Source organism: Thyridium curvatum, assembly GCF_004353045.1.
Source record: "Thyridium curvatum strain D216 chromosome Unknown NODE_79_length_189696_cov_84.187462, whole genome shotgun sequence".
NCBI classification, from domain to species: domain Eukaryota; kingdom Fungi; phylum Ascomycota; class Sordariomycetes; order Thyridiales; family Thyridiaceae; genus Thyridium; species Thyridium curvatum.
The window spans coordinates 144,818-160,506 of record NW_022156834.1 but is presented as its reverse complement, the minus strand read 5'-3'; the positions used below and the strand labels follow the sequence as shown (position 1 = coordinate 160,506).

General features: G+C 55.7%; 4 protein-coding genes across 4 annotated transcripts; 3 read left to right on the top strand and 1 right to left on the bottom strand.

Moving 5' to 3' along the window:
• Positions 1 to 5,240: 5,240 nt before the first annotated feature.
• Positions 5,241 to 7,676, bottom strand: E0L32_010153 (uncharacterized protein; the record flags this gene model as incomplete). The annotated part of the gene is made up of 3 exons (XM_031132739.1): positions 5,241 to 5,539; positions 5,709 to 7,302; positions 7,434 to 7,676. 3 exons carry the CDS (start codon positions 7,674 to 7,676, stop codon positions 5,241 to 5,243), a joined length of 2,136 nt encoding a protein of 711 aa, XP_030990134.1.
• Positions 7,677 to 8,135: 459 nt separating this feature from the next.
• Positions 8,136 to 8,425, top strand: E0L32_010152 (uncharacterized protein; the record flags this gene model as incomplete). The annotated part of the gene is made up of 2 exons (XM_031132738.1): positions 8,136 to 8,283; positions 8,340 to 8,425. 2 exons carry the CDS (start codon positions 8,136 to 8,138, stop codon positions 8,423 to 8,425), a joined length of 234 nt encoding a protein of 77 aa, XP_030990133.1.
• Positions 8,426 to 9,259: 834 nt separating this feature from the next.
• On the top strand, positions 9,260 to 10,864 carry E0L32_010151 (uncharacterized protein; the record flags this gene model as incomplete). The annotated part of the gene is made up of 3 exons (XM_031132737.1): positions 9,260 to 9,453; positions 9,505 to 9,639; positions 10,138 to 10,864. 3 exons carry the CDS (start codon positions 9,260 to 9,262, stop codon positions 10,862 to 10,864), a joined length of 1,056 nt encoding a protein of 351 aa, XP_030990132.1.
• Positions 10,865 to 12,074: 1,210 nt separating this feature from the next.
• E0L32_010150 (uncharacterized protein) lies at positions 12,075 to 15,299 on the top strand (the record flags this gene model as incomplete). The annotated part of the gene is made up of 5 exons (XM_031132736.1): positions 12,075 to 12,274; positions 12,347 to 13,016; positions 13,077 to 13,816; positions 13,877 to 14,080; positions 14,150 to 15,299. The coding sequence occupies 5 exons, from the start codon at positions 12,075 to 12,077 to the stop codon at positions 15,297 to 15,299; spliced, it is 2,964 nt and encodes a 987-aa protein (XP_030990131.1).
• Positions 15,300 to 15,689: the final 390 nt, after the last annotated feature.

Genomic DNA, 15,689 nt, shown 5'->3' with positions numbered 1-15,689 from the left:
CAGGAAAACAGCATCTTCGTAAAAGCTCCAAACGCGATTGGGCTTCGACCTATCGAGCTTGTTCAAAGAACTAGGTAAGCGGGATCGTACCTACTCCGTAGATGATATACCCCTCGTCAATGAGACTGTGGATACTCACAGTTTAGTGCTTGGAAACCCGGCACCCCCGGCCCTAGGGTAATCCTCCAGCTACGATAGCTTTAACATCTAGGTGCCGCAAAGGACTGGACTAAGCTCGGTCCACCAAGGTTAGTCGAGAATCAAGAACCGTCTGCCGCGCATTGCGTTGTTCTCGCTGGCATTTTGGGGGCTCAAATTAGCGATCGAATGAGATCAGTTCCCGACAAAGTTGAAGATGAAACACGTCCAAGGGGGCTGTGACCTGCTGGAATATGCGGGCAGCCGTAACCTTGAATGGCATCACCACGGCCACGTCCAGGACAGGCGGCATGATGCCAGTCCAACCTAGTTCCTTGTCCTCTTCTCGTCTCGTCATGATAGCTACACGTCTAGTTTAGGGTCGGGATCTAATACCGCTTTCACACCACTTCACGCCAGAGGGTGCTAATCTGCTCAAGGAGATTGGCAGGAAGCGCTATGTGGGCCTTGGGAGATCGGAAGCTTGGACGCGCCCCTTGGCCGAGCACGATGATCAGCACAGACGTTGTCCAAGTATATGACACGTCTTAAGAAATCTTATGCGGAATGTTTTAATATAGGGCAGTTGCATGGCGCGTGGGGAGAGGGGAGAGGGGAGAGGGGAGGGATGCAGATGGAGGGAGATCAAGAATAAAGAGAATAGCTATGCGCGTCTGCCCTTAAGAAGTCACAGCTTGAGTGCTATGCGATGCTTCGTTCCTCGACGAGTCGCCAGCGGGACATGCCCAGCACCTGATTTGGCCACTTTCGAATCAAATGATGTATAAGTTCTGTCTCGATGGCGGCTGCTGCCGTGGTTGCAGATTGGAAGTGCAAGTGTTGCGAAAACCGTTGACACATAGGTACCTACCTAGCTAGGTACCTGGTGTGTGCGGGATGGAAGGATACATCGTCACAAACGGCGGAAGTGCTCGAGGTACAAAGCACGTTCTGTTCTGTATTTGGCTGCAGCTGAACGCCATTCCCTGAGGGAACTGCGGCGCCCCCAAAGCTGCGACCAGGGGCGATTCGAGATGGTGTAGGTTCCCGTCGCTGATCGCAAACAGGGTGTCACGAGCCCCATCGCAGATTTTGCAACCATGTACCTACACCCACTTCACTCTGGGGTGCCATTCTTTCATCCCCTCGAGCCTTTCTGACGCAATGGTCCTCCAGCCCAACCGCAATTTGCGCGTCATAAACCCTTCCGTGCTCGCACATTAGGGCATCGTATCGGCGGCGAATGGGAAGGCAAAGACGGTCCCAGCGAAAAGAGACGGAAGCAGAGCATTCCATATTCGGGACCGAACGATAGAGTAGCAGAACTAAGGCGCAATCTGCATCGTGCGCAGCTGGTGCCTACCGGGCGACCGCAAAAAGGGGCCTGGCGGGGAAACTGGCTTGGGTGCCAATGCTACCCAGTGGTGACCTCACGTCGAAGAGACTGGATAAGTCGGCGAGTCGAGAGGGACTTGCGAGCGGCACTCCGCTTTGAGAAGGGACAAAAGGGAGAAAAGGGGGGGGGATCAGGGAAAAAAAGACAGGGAAAGCGGAGGGAAAGAGGAGGAATCAGCCTGCCGGACCAGTCAAGGTCGAGAGTGGCTTTCAGGTGGCCCCACCGTTCCAGACTGTCGGGACGCGCTAGCAGGGAACTCCCTGTAGTCAAGTCGATGCGGTGTGGTTCGACTCGTCCCTTCCTCGTCCACTCCTTGCTGCGCATGGGGCAGCCGTTGGTGGGATTACGCCTCGCCCCGCACCCGCTAAGCCTGATCGGTGCCTAGCCTAGTCCCTTTACCCGCGCGCTTCAGTGTGACAAGTCCGTTCATTGGCCTCAAAGGCGACAGGCGAATTGGCATTGCTGTCTTTCATGATGCATCTGCCTGTTGTCGTCGTTTTCTTTTCGCTTGGGCCGAGCCAACAGCATCGCGTTGGGTACAGCACAGGATCGGCATCCGCAGGCACCAACACCAGCCCGTCGCAACGGCGCAACGGCGTAACCTCGAAAGGAGACGTTGTTGGAGCATCCGAGATCAAGATCGGTGTTGATAGGGCGACTCCCGGTCCCTGTCTCAAGGCCATCCAGTCCCTGGTGATTGTCCAGGCGCAGCTCGCGTGTCCGTCCACTGATACCGCCTGGTCGATAGCCGAGGCTGTGCCACCCCAAGCCTTGCGAGCCTTGTAACCCGGCAGGTCAGGCTTTCTCTGCCGGGTAGGGTGCCAGTTCCTTGTCAGGCACCACACACGCGGTCACTTAACAGACGGGCTTGACAATCTGCAACCCTCCTTTCACACCTCGCCGCCGGGGCTGATGAGGGCCGTTGGCTGGCCTCATGGCCCCATGTTTGAGATCATGCACTGAAGCGCCGAAACGAACTGCCGGGTCCATCGATTGGCGTACAGTGCTCGCAACAGCCCACAGCTCCTCCGCAACCGCGTCTCTTTTCTCGATCATATAGCATCGTGGCGTCTGATTCTTCAGTAAATATGGAGAGTATCCCGCACTTCGACCAACAACCTCAGCGTTGATTGAACCAAGTTTGATACTTGCCGGAACTTCGTATTGTACACGCCATTAACACAGCGTAAGCGCCGAAAGCGCGATCAGCATGCGTTCTTGATGCCCCATTGCTACCTCGTGGGTAGTGTTGACCCGTTGTATTGGGAAGGATCATGGGGCTTCTCGCGGGCCAAAAAGGGTCGAACAACTCCATCCGCAGCAGAAAGCGGAACTATATCGCGGAAGAGTGCTTTGCAAAATCTTGATTCGGACCAAGGCCTCATCCTTGCATCTCTTTTGGCGTGTATCACCCCAAGTATGCAGGTGCTGCCAGACAAGCAAACGTGGAATGGACTGCGGCGAATAGCGAGCACTAGAAACGCGACGCCTTCCCCATTCAGGAGAGCCATCAAAGTCGTCACATCCACGATCCACGCATCGAGGACGACCGGTAAAATTCAATCATGGCAAAAGTCCACATCCTAGCCAAGGTTTACTGCAATCTTGGAGGTTGTCCCTCACTCCCTGTAACAGCGTGACCAGTTCTCGTTCCACCTGCCCTTCTTGACGCGCCCCAAACAAAGCCGATGGCAACCACTATGTTGGCATTCCGAGGGCGCCGTGCGTCTCATACCGGCAATCTTCTGTTTTCTCCCCGTCGAGCTCCTTGAAGGAATGCTGCGACTCCAAGAGTATTGTCCGTGCAACCGTTTCGACTGCCTGATGGCTGCCCCGTGGACATCTGCCGTCGACACCAGGGGGGAGGGCCTCTCGACTCCTCACACCTGGTGGCTAAACCCTATCTAGAAGCACTCAGAGGCGGCGATCAATGCTGCCGAACTTGTCCTGACAGGCAAAATGGTCCATCCATGCCGCTGGCTGCAGCAGTGGCATCGACATCGACCAACAGGAGAGCAGGCTCGGGTACTCGGGAAGACCGTCTTAGCCCCCCCTTCCCTGTGACTAGTCCCTGACGTGCTTGACCGTTGCCCAAAAAATCTTCTCCCCTGTGCTACTAGCACGGAGGTGCCCGACTTCGTGTCAAAGTGGTTGGCCTACTGCTAGCTGGGCATGCTAGGGCTTGTGACAGACCCCTGAGCACTGCTCATTGGTCCCCCCCTATCTTGACCGGAGCGACCACGACACCGAACTGAGAAGGCACATGGTGAGCTCATGACAGCCATCTGCTCATGTAGCGGCCTGTCGGTGACTAGGCACCTCGCTCCGCTCCTCTCGGGCGGCTTGTAGCCCGCACCCACGCGATCATCATTGGACGATGACCTCGACACCCTCTCGAGCACGGCGACACCCAGCGCTGGCTTGAAGTCAAGAGCCGACACTAGTCGCGAGGAGGTGGTGCGCCACCGAGAAAGTGCCCGAGCATCTGTAATGACACCCCATACGACGCTCTGCGTCTCCATCCCCTTCTCTCAGTGGAGCTTTCCGCCCACCACTCTGAAGGAGTATCTGTCCATTCTAACGGCCGCAACGGCGGATACTCAGACCTACATGTCCCAGCACGGTAGGGAAGAGAGTAAGAACTGACCAAGCGCCCTACTTTGGAGACCCCAAGTAGAGTCCTAGATGCATCCCAACCCTTCTGCTGTTGAGTCTCTGCCACTCAAGTCTCGGACATACCCGCCCGGCGGACGAAAGCGGTGGGCTCGTCCCCAAGTGAATCCCAGGACGATTGTTTGAATCCTTTTTTTTCCCTGCTTCTGGCGCTGTGCCTTGCCCACTTTCGACACCCTGGTTCGTTCGACCGCTCCGGGAGCAGCGACGCGGCAACGATGCAAAGAGTCATCATCACAGTCTGCCTGTCAATGACAAAAGATGCCTTGCGAGCGCTTCTTTTCTCTCATACTTTTTTGTTTCGGGCCATCTACTAGAGCGTATTATATAGTTGGTCGCCACCATTGTTTGTTTTGACTGGTCGGGCGCCACGGTCGTGTTCTGGGTGACCGCCCGTGGCCCGGCCCCGACCCGGCCGAGCGCCCCCCTTTTCAGGGCGATGTTGGCTTCTCCCGGCGCGAGCAGCTGCGCCCCTTGGCGAAATCGTCCAAAAGGTGTGCATGGCAGAATCGGGGAGGCAACGGTGCTTGTGCTCGGTCCGGTCCGTCGAAGGGATCTCGCATTCTGGCGCCGAGCGGACCAACGTAAGGAGCTAATGACTGCGTTCGCGCCAACACTACCACTGTTGGCTTGGAAGCCTGCCACTGACCTGTACGTTCATTCTAGTCGACGGTGATCTTGTCATTCGTATCGATTTGGTAGTTACATTTCGCATCGCCTTAGGAAAGTGACTGGCTTGTCTAGATGCAAAGTTTGTCGCCTCAGTAACTTCGCACCTTATGTTCATATCAATATGATATAATGCAATGAATCGATTTGTTTTGAACAATCTGATGTGTTTTATTTTGTGTGTCTGGGATAGACCCCGTGACAGGACACTTGTCCTCCCAGCAGCAATTATTACACACGGGGTATTCTACCTGCTTCACTAAAGTCAATAACCAGAATACCGTTTCGAAAAGCGCCACCATAACCCATATCACCTTTTGTGCATACTCAGTTGCGCTCTTTTGGTACCTTAAGGCATCCCCTCCTACGCGCCCTCTAGGGGTGGAATCATGTTGTAGTTAAAATCAAGCAGGTTGTCCAGCATCCAATGCTGTGGATCGAAGAAGTCATAGTTTCCAGGGTTGCCAAATTCGTTCAGTCCCTGGAAGAGCGAGTTCTGGGGGCCTGCCAGGCCAGAGCCACCATTGGGCGTCATGGCACCACTTGATGCTGACAGTAGACTTGCAGGTAAGCCATGTGTAGGTGGCATCAGCGTGCTGTCTAGATGTGTGGATGATGCTGAGGATTCATTAGCGGAATCTGGATTTGTTGGATGTTTCAGAGCTGCGATGATCAATCAGCATTGAAATAACATGACTGAACAAACGTCACTTGGGGGGGGGGGGGAGGTGAGGGGGTGTAGCCTTACCATCCAGAGTCCCACGTCCTCTGTTTTGATACTCCTCTCTCCAATGCCAGATAGAATCGAAGACCAAGCTCATGCTGTGCCTACACCTTACTTTCAGCTGCAGAGAGTCGTCAATCTTAGCAGCAGGGTCGTCGTCGTGGTAAGCCTGGGTTCCAGAGTCCAACCGGGCGCCATTCCACATCTGCACCATCAGCTCGGCCAATCTCCAATTCATGTCATTGTTGACGACGCTGGTGGCTCTAATGGCTTGTATGGTTTCGTGGAACAGGCGACGGCCCCTTTCGAAGTCAATTGACCTCGAGAAAAAGGAGCGCATCAGCTTCAGCAGGGCAAAGCCTGCCGCCACAAGCATTTGTTGGAGGTAGTTCGTGACATACTTGAGGATCCCGCCGCCAGGGCGCTCGAGAGCCGAGTTCTTGTCGGCCTCGATGACATCATCGAGGAACGCTACAGTTGTACGCCACAGTCCCAGTAAATCGTCCATGTAACCAGGAGTCGTACTCGAGTCGAAGAATCCGGCCAGCCTCAAATGCAGCCCTGCCGCCTTAAGGTGTAGCTTGGCAATAGGCGAGACGTTGTTCCGCGATAGTATCGCGGCGTGAAGTTCGCTGTATTCTCGCCTGAACACGCGCATCAGGATAGCTCGATGCTCGTCTCCAGCGACACCACGGGAGTCGCTCGCATTGCTGTACATCTCCTTGGAGATCTTGTCGCAAAACCTCTCAATCTCGAGTCTCGCCTCGAGCTCTTCACTCAGTTGGAAAGGCCCGGACTCTCCCGGACGAACCGCCAAGGTCCAATCGTACAGCGTGGACGCAGGCTGACCGTAGCCCGTCCCGATGCTCTGGCCCACAATATTGCACACAGCCCACGTTACCACCCGGTCATGAAGCTGGTCCTTATTAAGCTCGACTGCGATGCGCGTAAAATCATTGATGTGGCTCGGACGATGAAGCCCGATACCAGTTGCGACCTTCATGAGCACTCCGCACAGAATATGTGTGGGATCGGACGTGCTCGTACTCGTGGGCAAGGGCCACGTGCAAAGGAGACACAGTGCCTTTACGACAAAATGCGTCCCTGGAACTTCCCCGATTGTCGACCACAGCAGTCTTGACAATGGCTGGGAGAGGGATTCCAGCAGGGTTGGGTCCGCAGCGTAGCGTCGTGCGGCAACGGAGATAATGGTCCAATAAAGCAGGCTGTGTTGCTGATAGTACTGCTCCGGAGACTGGATTGGATTGAGGAAAGGAAGGAAGGGGTGATAATGAAGGAAATACTCGGCAAAGAGCGCCTTTTCCGCGTCGTCAGTGATGCGTACTCCCTCGAGCTCGCGGCAGAAACGAGGGAGGTTATAAGAGCCTCCGCGCTTCAGCGTAAGGAGGGACGTGACTGCCTCATCGGAACCCATCAGCGAGGGATTCCTGGTGTGGCTGTAGACGCTGTTGACGATGGGTGACTGGATTTGCGACTGCATATCGTCGTCGTCTTCCACCATGAAGCCCTGGGCCTTGGCTCGTTGCACATTGAGCCGAAGTTTTTCTATCTCCCTCTCCATCTCTGCGTGCTTCGAGCGTTTTCCTACGCGCTTAAAATTTGACTCAATTTTGCACTCGAGCTTGAGACGGTTGCATCTCGAGCAGCTCTGGAATGGGTCTTGTTGGACATCGCAACGAAGCTGTGGAAATAGGTTAGCACGTTGACACCCATGCATGAAGACGACCAATTGGTCAATCGCTGTGTACGTGCAGTTGTGGCTAGAGGATGCGGTTGGCGGGCACAGAGCTCCGTCCAGATCTAGTGACTCACCTTTTGTTGTCGACACTCGTTACAAGCTCTCTTGACGCCAGGCTGCCGCTTTTTCTCATGCTGATCGAGCGTATCGTCGTCATGATCATGGAGCACGCTGCCAGGGCTGCTGTCGATCGTGCCGGCGGCGCTCCTCTTTCTCTTGGCCGCTCCATTGGCCCCGGCGTGGCTGCGGACGCTCACGGGGCTGGTCGGGCTTAGTGAAGCCGCCGAAACGGCTCCGAAGTGGATGGAACCATCCATGCAAAAGGCGGTTCCCGAAAGCCGGGAATTGAGCCGCTGTCCCGGCACGGAAGCAAAGCGTTCGGCCAAGCACTGCCGATAAGTCGAAATAGCACACCTATTGGACACTCCGGTATCGCGGTGTTGACATTGGTGGTGTTGAGTTTGGAGAAGCCGAAGCTCGGAGCAAGAGGGGCGCGGGGTTTTTCGACAACGGCTTGTCAGGTGAGACTCTAATAAAGTCTTGGGAAAATCTGAGTGGCGGGTGCCCACTTTCTCTTGCCTTGCGAAAACATGCGTCACGTGGCTGATTGTGGCCTTTTCGGTGCATTCCGCCCCTGCCTTGCCGCTTTAGGAAGTACCGCCTGGCATGTCCAACTCTGTCGACAGAGCTGGCCCTTCTCGAGAGCCTCGTCAATGGCCTAAGCCGTGCTTCTGCTCTGGGGCCGTTCAAGAGTCGTCTCGGAACATACATAAGCAATGACGGACGCACCGCCGACTGCATCGCCTCGCGTCTTGGTCAAGGGCACTCTGCGGCCGCCAGCGCCCTGTCCTCTCTCTTACACCCAAGGCCCGACCCCCAAGGACGAAGTGGCATTTCAGAAAGCAGGATCACAACGGCAAACTCGTAAGGACTCTTCGGCACTTGATTTGATCCTGAATTGTGCTAATTATGGATGACAGCCGCCCCGGTTGAGGTTGTTTCAACCTCTCTGCCTCAGCCCTTTGTGAATCCTGCCGGCGGCTTGCAAGGCCGTCCTTCAGCGTAAAGGACAGGCTTGTATGATGGCGGACGAAGCTGTCAACCTCGAGAGAGATGCTTGAAACGCAGAGCCTTGTTCAATAAGGTCCAAACCGGGTATTGTAGTGAACGAAAGTTCCTGCGTAAAGAGCAGTGGGCCTTCGTTCATGCGTTGATGATAGCTTCATGTTGGGGCTGGTCTTGCCCTTGAGTTGCATCGGCCAGGTAGGCTCAACCTTAAAAGAGAAGGCCCGACCAGAGACCACACCTGATTTTCAGCCATCATTCGTACTTGTACCGCACTTGTATACCAGGCTGGCATTGGACCTTTCCCCTTGAACTCTTTGCCTTCTCCTATCGCGTCTTTGCTCTCTCAACCTCAGTCGACCTTTGGCGTTTCAGTGGCCCCGTTCAATGGACAAGCCCTCCACGCTGACCTCTTCATTTCCTTACTTCCCTCGTGCATCTTGATATCTCTCGTGTTCAATTCATTCCTCCACTTTGCCTAGACATGTCCCGTTCTCGAAGAGATACCTCAAGAATCGAATACGACCTATCACCCACCCCCCTTCACCGTTTTCGAGTACCTCACCTGTCGCTCGATAATGTAGAGACGATCAAGATGCGGGATCTCGAGGCGTTGAAGAAGGAAACAAAGCTCAAAGGACGAGAAGAGAAAGCAGTTCTAAGACTCAGACGGTACTATACGATCTTTAGGTGGTGGCGTGGGGAATGTATATATATATTCATCTGTCTTTTGGCGACTGGCTTGCTAGTACTTGTGCTCAGCACGTACAATAACCGTCCCGTCCCAGCGCCGCATTGGATTGGAAGTTTGCAACTGGATACCTTCATCATAGCCATGATCACCATTATCCGAGTATCCATGGGGGCCATCGTAGAGAGCTCTCTGAGCCAAGCAGCCTGGATCTGGGTATCTCAAGCCCGGCAGCAAAGTTGCAGACACAAAGCGCGACTTGGCGACTTCAAGATATTCGATGAAGCATCACGAGGGTTGTTGGGAAGTCTGAATCTGCTCTGGCATCTAAAAATAAGGTACGATGCGTGCCATATTGCAGGAACCTACCATTAACCGTTGATATCTAGCCACGTGGCTTGTGTGGGTGCTATTATTGTTGTTCTTGCCCATGGATTCGAGGCGTTCAGTCAACAGATGGTCATTCTCGAGCAGCGACCCCTTGCGAATAACAACGCCACATTGTCACCGCCAAGGAGCGAGAGGTGGGATTACTTTGTTCGCCGTGGATGGAGCTCAGGCAAGTCTACAGTTCTTTAAGCAGGCCTTGAATTTCGCTAAGAGAAGCCAATAGACCTGGTCCCTGGCCTCTCCACGAGGGCGGCGATCTACAGCGGAATCATATCTACAGATGCCTCCCCACTGATCGCTCCATGCGAGACAGGCAATTGCACATGGCCGACAATTCCAACACTAGGGGTGTGCGGAGAATGCCAGCCTGTCAGTGTGGCAGATAGCTGCGACAAGGATGGGAACAGCTGCAATTACTCGACCCCCTCTGGGACTATCATCCAAGCGTCCCCGATCATAGACACAGGGTCTTTCAAAGTGGCATCCAGCAACGGGTCTGTATTTCGTCTGAACGACACTCATCGCGCGTATCTTTCGGTCTTCGACCTCTTGGAGGTGTCTCATATGACAGCACAACCGTCGTCGATCTGGGCCAGTGAATGTGCGCTCTGGTTCTGTATTCATGCCTACAGCATTTCGGTGAGGAATGGCCAGCAACAACAAACTCTCCTCGGAACCTGGCCCGAGACACGACTTGCGTACCCCAACAGTGTTCACGGATCAGAATATGTGTTTGTCAACACAACCTCTGCGCTCGATATCCCTAACGATGCGAGATATGTGGTCACGACGGACGCTCTGACAGCTCTCCGGAATTTCATGGGACCTTTGTTCATGGGGGCCGTAAACGACAATGCAGCAGCCATTGACTACTCTTCTGACTGGATCGAGGCTATTTGGAATGCGACGTACGACCTTCCTGGATGGATGTCGACTTTCACCAAGACTCTGACAAATGAGGTACGGCAGCAAGGGACGATCTCGGATCAGTCGGCGCAAAGCTATGATGGGCATGGCACACGAATGGCACCGTTCATCAAGGTGCAGTGGGTTTGGATGATGTATTTCGCTGGTCTCATTCTTGCCAGTGTGTATTACCTCTTGCACGTCATCGTCGAAGGAAACAGAGACAGATTGTCCGCCTGGAAGAGTGATGCTTTGCCCATGCTCTTCTGTCGAATCGATTCCCGTATTCATGAGCGCGTGGGCGATGGGATGGATCTTCCCGGAGGTCTGGAGGATCGCGTAGGACAGGTCAAAGTTGCATTGGAGCGAAATGGGCAAGGAGATTGGACTTTCAGGATGAGGGATGACGGGTCACTGGCTGATGACAGGCCGGCCGAAGGACCTCCCTCCTGATATGTTCTTTGTAACGATAGCCCAAGTCTAGACATCAAACAACCCCTGAGTTGACACTACGGACTCATTAGTTGATGCAGATCAGGGTCTGGAACACTGTCCCATGCCCTCGAACAAGATCGTCGAAGAGCGCCACCCCGCTTCCCCACAACGTGAGGCTTGCTCAGCACGTGGACAGGGTCGAAATGTCTGACAGAGGATGTCTCTGTCAGCGGATTGTGACTTATTGCGGTCCACGTCACCGAATTCCCATACATTCATGAACATACGAAGTAATCCTGAGCTGTTGAGTTGAGAAACTCCTCTAGGTGGGCCCAGCTCGACTCAGGTAGCTCGACTCAGGAAGTTCCCATTGACTGGAGGACAGCTCCACTCTGATGACTCGTTGGGGGAATTTCCCCGCGTAACGCTTCCCGAGGTAGTTCGGTACCAAACCCAGACCCGGAAATCAACTTCCGGCTAACTACATTCGCTCGGCGCCGTCTGCTTTGGGACCACGACATCTCCCTTCAGCCTTTCGACCTTCAATGATGATCGGGCTCTGCAGGTGCTGCGGGCTCTAACACGACCTTGCAGACTGCCGCACAGCTCTGCGTGGCTGCTATGTGTGCTCTTGGGATGCTTGCGAGTGCTCTGCGGCATCGCCGGGAGGCCGATGCTTGTTTCCCCTTTGCCAATCAGACCGAGAGAGCCTCATGAAGCTGCATGTCAAGTACTCCACGTAGACCAGATATGGATTCCACCTGAGAGACTTCAGATGGAAGTAGGGGCTTGAGTTTCTTCAGCTACACACCAGGCCCGGCCCAAAGAGGAGGTGTCGTGCAAGCGTGATGGCCAACCATGTCTGATCCAGTGATACGATCGCCAATGCCAATGTGGAACGGACTGTCGGGGACGCTAGCTTGCAGTCAGCCACCGTGATGGATTCCATATACACACCTGCGATCCCTGTTCTGAGGGCCAAGGGGACATCACACGCCACCCCTAGCGAGAAGCCATCGCGAACCTAGCCCCATTGTCCTAGACAAGACCCCAGATGAGGACCGGACCCCACACCCCACGAAGAGCTATCTCCAACTTCCCTGGCATTCCCCTCTTCCCCTCAGACTTTCAAAACATTTTTCCTTGTGTGTTGGAGGCTCGATAGTTGCTTGTGCTCTGGCCGACTGAAAGAAAGACAGCCTCGTCCGTACTCGAGCTTTCAGCAAAGATGTCTCAACCCACGACGGCAACCGATCCCATGGATCCCAAACCCAAGAACGCAAACAAGATCAGAAAGCGTGCTCCCAAGGCTTGCCTGTCATGCCGAGCGCGGAAGGTCAGGTGCGACGTGTCACAGCGAGGTCGGCCTTGCATGAACTGCTATCTTGACAACGAGACCTGTGTCGTGACTGGCAGAGCATCTAGATTGTAAGTGAACCACCCGTCTATCCTCGCCGTCTTGGCTTTTGCGAAGAGGGCACCGCTCACATCTAGCAACAGCCGGCGATCGCAACGAGAGAATGGCGAGAATGTCCAGGCGTCATACCCGCCTTACGCAGCAGACAATTGCAACCACACCCACACGGCCGAGGCCGTCGTCAAATCCAGAGCAAATGTCCAGGTCATGCCTGAAGCGCAGGCTGCTCCGCAACCACCTGCTGCCAACTCTCCAGAGAAAGCTCCTGAAACGACAGAAGCACCTCCAGCGCCCAAGCCACAGGTCAACACCAGCACTCCGGCGCCGGCTCTAGTTCAGACTCAACCCCAGGCCTCGAATGCGCTGCCAAACCCGCCTCATCCGGCCGCCAATCTCTCCCTTTCCAGTTTCTCGAACGATCTACCGGAGTCGTCGCTCTCGCACTGGGCTCCCTTCGAGCAGAAGCTCAATATGAGCTCTGATATCACCTACTCTTACTATCCTTTCCTCCACATCAGCAACCTCCCTAATATCCCTCCTCAGGATGTCAACTACCTTGAGCTACAAGGCTGCCTTCGCGTGCCTACCAGGGCAATCCTAGATGAGTTCGTACAACAGTACTTCCTCCATGTGCATCCTCTCTTGCCAATCTTCAATGAGGGGGATTTCTGGGAGCTCTACTGCAACCAAGGACTCGGAAATGAGCGGATGTCATTGCTTGTCTTCCAGTCTATCCTCTTTGCAACTTGCAACGTGAGCTGACCGTCCATTCTTGTCCAAGTCAACATTCCGCCTGGCTAACAACCCCTTTAGTTTGTCTCACGTAACAGCATCCAAGCCCTGGGCTTCTCGACCATTCGAGCCGCTCGAGCAGCACTCTACCGACGCGCCAAGCTCTTGTACGACCTCGAAACTGAGTCTTCGCCTGTCGCAATATCCCAGGCTTCGCTTCTTCTGAGCTTCTGGTCTCCGAACCGCGGCCCAAGAAACCCGAACTCCGCATGGCTGACCACCGCCATCCAGATGGCAAAGGGTGCCGAAGCGCATCACTATGCCAACTTCTCTCCGGGAAAGCCGGCCAGCACGCTGAAGCGCCTTTGGTGGTGCTGCATCATCCGGGACCGTGTCCTGGGTCTCGGGGTGCGCCGCAGCATCCAGATCACGCGGCAACACTTTGACTTTGATGCCAACTCGCCCCTCGGCTACGCGGACCTGTCGGACGAGATCGAGCGATCGAGAGTGTACAACCCCGGGACAAAGAGGAGTCTCATCGAGATATTGGTGCAATTCCTCGAGCTCTGCGTCGTGCTGACCGACATCCTCATCCTCGTCTTCCCCCTGGACGACACCCCGGGCTGGGGCCGGGAGCTTGCCGCGGAGGATGCTGGCAAGGTGAAGCAGTGCAAGATCGAGCTGAGGCGGTGGTACAAGGGAGCAACGCTCAAGTTCCCCATGTTTGGCGGAAGCGGAGTCGCGCGGGCGCCCGCTGGGGGCAAGGAGTACCACCACGACTCGGTGATCCTGTACACCAACCTGATGTACATGTACTATCAGTAAGTCAACATCGCCCCTGCTCACGTCGGGCCAGATTAACAATGCTGACAACCTCGTAGCTCGTCCCGAGTCGCCCTCTGCCACCACGAAGTCCTTCATATGGCCGTGGCTTCTGCTGCTGCTGGGCTTGGCACCAGCGGTGCGCGAGATATCTCGACAATCTACGAGAACCGGTACGAGCTGCAGGATGCCTCCTCGGGCGTGACGGAGTGCCTCAAAGAGCTCATCCAGCTCCGGCTGGCCAGGTGGCTGCCCATCAGCGCGTAAGTGCCTCCATGATTCCTTCCATCACTGCAGAGTCAGGTGGTGGCTAACTCCAGTTGTCAAAACAGTGTTGCATGCACCGCTCTGCCCCTGGTGTTGCACATCCTAGACGTCAAGCTGTCCACCCCGGCCAGCCAAGGCGACAACCAAGACCCGAACAACAGCTCGGCCCTCAAGCAGCACCGCCTCAACATCCTCATCGAGGCCATGAAGACGTACCAGCCGCAGTACGACGGCGTGGACTGGGTCAGCGAGACCATCCGGCACATCATCAACCTGGCGCAGCTGGACAACGCGCCCGCCCCCGCCAACGGCGGCACGAGCGCCATCTCGGACTGGACCGACATCCTGGCCTCGCACCCGAGCTGCTACCTGCGCCTGGCCCTGACGATGGACCTGGCGCTCAGCAAGAACCGCATGCCCGAGGAGCGCGACTTCCCCGCCAGCCTGCGCGGCCTCTTCACCAACGGCTTTAGCCCGCTCCGCATCCTGCAGGGGCAGAACAAGCCCAAGGCCGGTCCCGCCGCAAGCCACGGCCAGACCACAGCCCGCGCCGCGGCGGCGGCGGCGGCGGCGGCAGCTTCTGCCACATCCGCAAGCATGGGCATGTCCGGCGGCGGGTCGGGCACGATCACGCCCATCAACATGATGAGCAACGGCTTCGGGATGGCGCACGAGCAGCCGCTCTTCGGCATGCAGATGGAGATGGACATCCCGCTCGGCATGGGCACCGTCACGCAGCTGCCCTCGGACGAGGAGACGTCGCCCGAGTCGGCGCACCACGCCGAGAACACGTTGTCCCCTGCAGCCGGCGCTCCCGTCGGCGGCCTGGCGTCGTCGTCGTCGTCGGCGTCGGCGGCGGCACCACCACAGGTCGCGCCGCCGGGGCACGACGACCACCACCACCACCACAACGGCGGCGGCGGCGTGCAGGCGATGCCGGCGGCGCCCTTCTCGGAGGAGATGGACGGGTTCGAGGCGCACGTGCTCAACGCGTTCGCCTTCCAGGACGACTCGCCGCCCAGCTCGGGCAGCGACGTCGACGGCGTGTTTGGCGTGGACGACGACGAGTGGATCCAGGATGCGTGGCAGCGCGAGGACGAGCACCACATGCACGTCTTTGGCGGCCACCGGGTCGAGACGCAGCAGCAGCGGGGCGATCATGAGACGGCGAGGGCGTTGCTCGACGCCATCAAGGATAACGAGGTCATGGTTTAGAAAGGGGCATGGAGAGCTTATAGACTGGGTAACTGGGTGAACTTTTGGAATGGGAATGGTGTTTTGGCAAGGTTCATATGGATTGGGGGAGGGGACATAGATCCCTGGACTTGGTTAGGGATGTGGGAATGGTTCAAATACAGGTCACTACAGGAACCTACAGCCGGAGAGTATATCACGAAAAGTAAATATGTTGTTAATTTGGCAGTGAGACTGAACAAAAGTAGAAGCATTACTATGCCTTGGAAACAGCACAACTGTCAATTCTTGGGATCATTAATTATCTTGTCTTGGTTTAACCTAACCCGCTTGCCCATGATAGAAAATTCATTGAATGTAACAATCTCAGACTTGCCCACCCCAGTCCACAGCCATTTAGTAGTCTTGGTC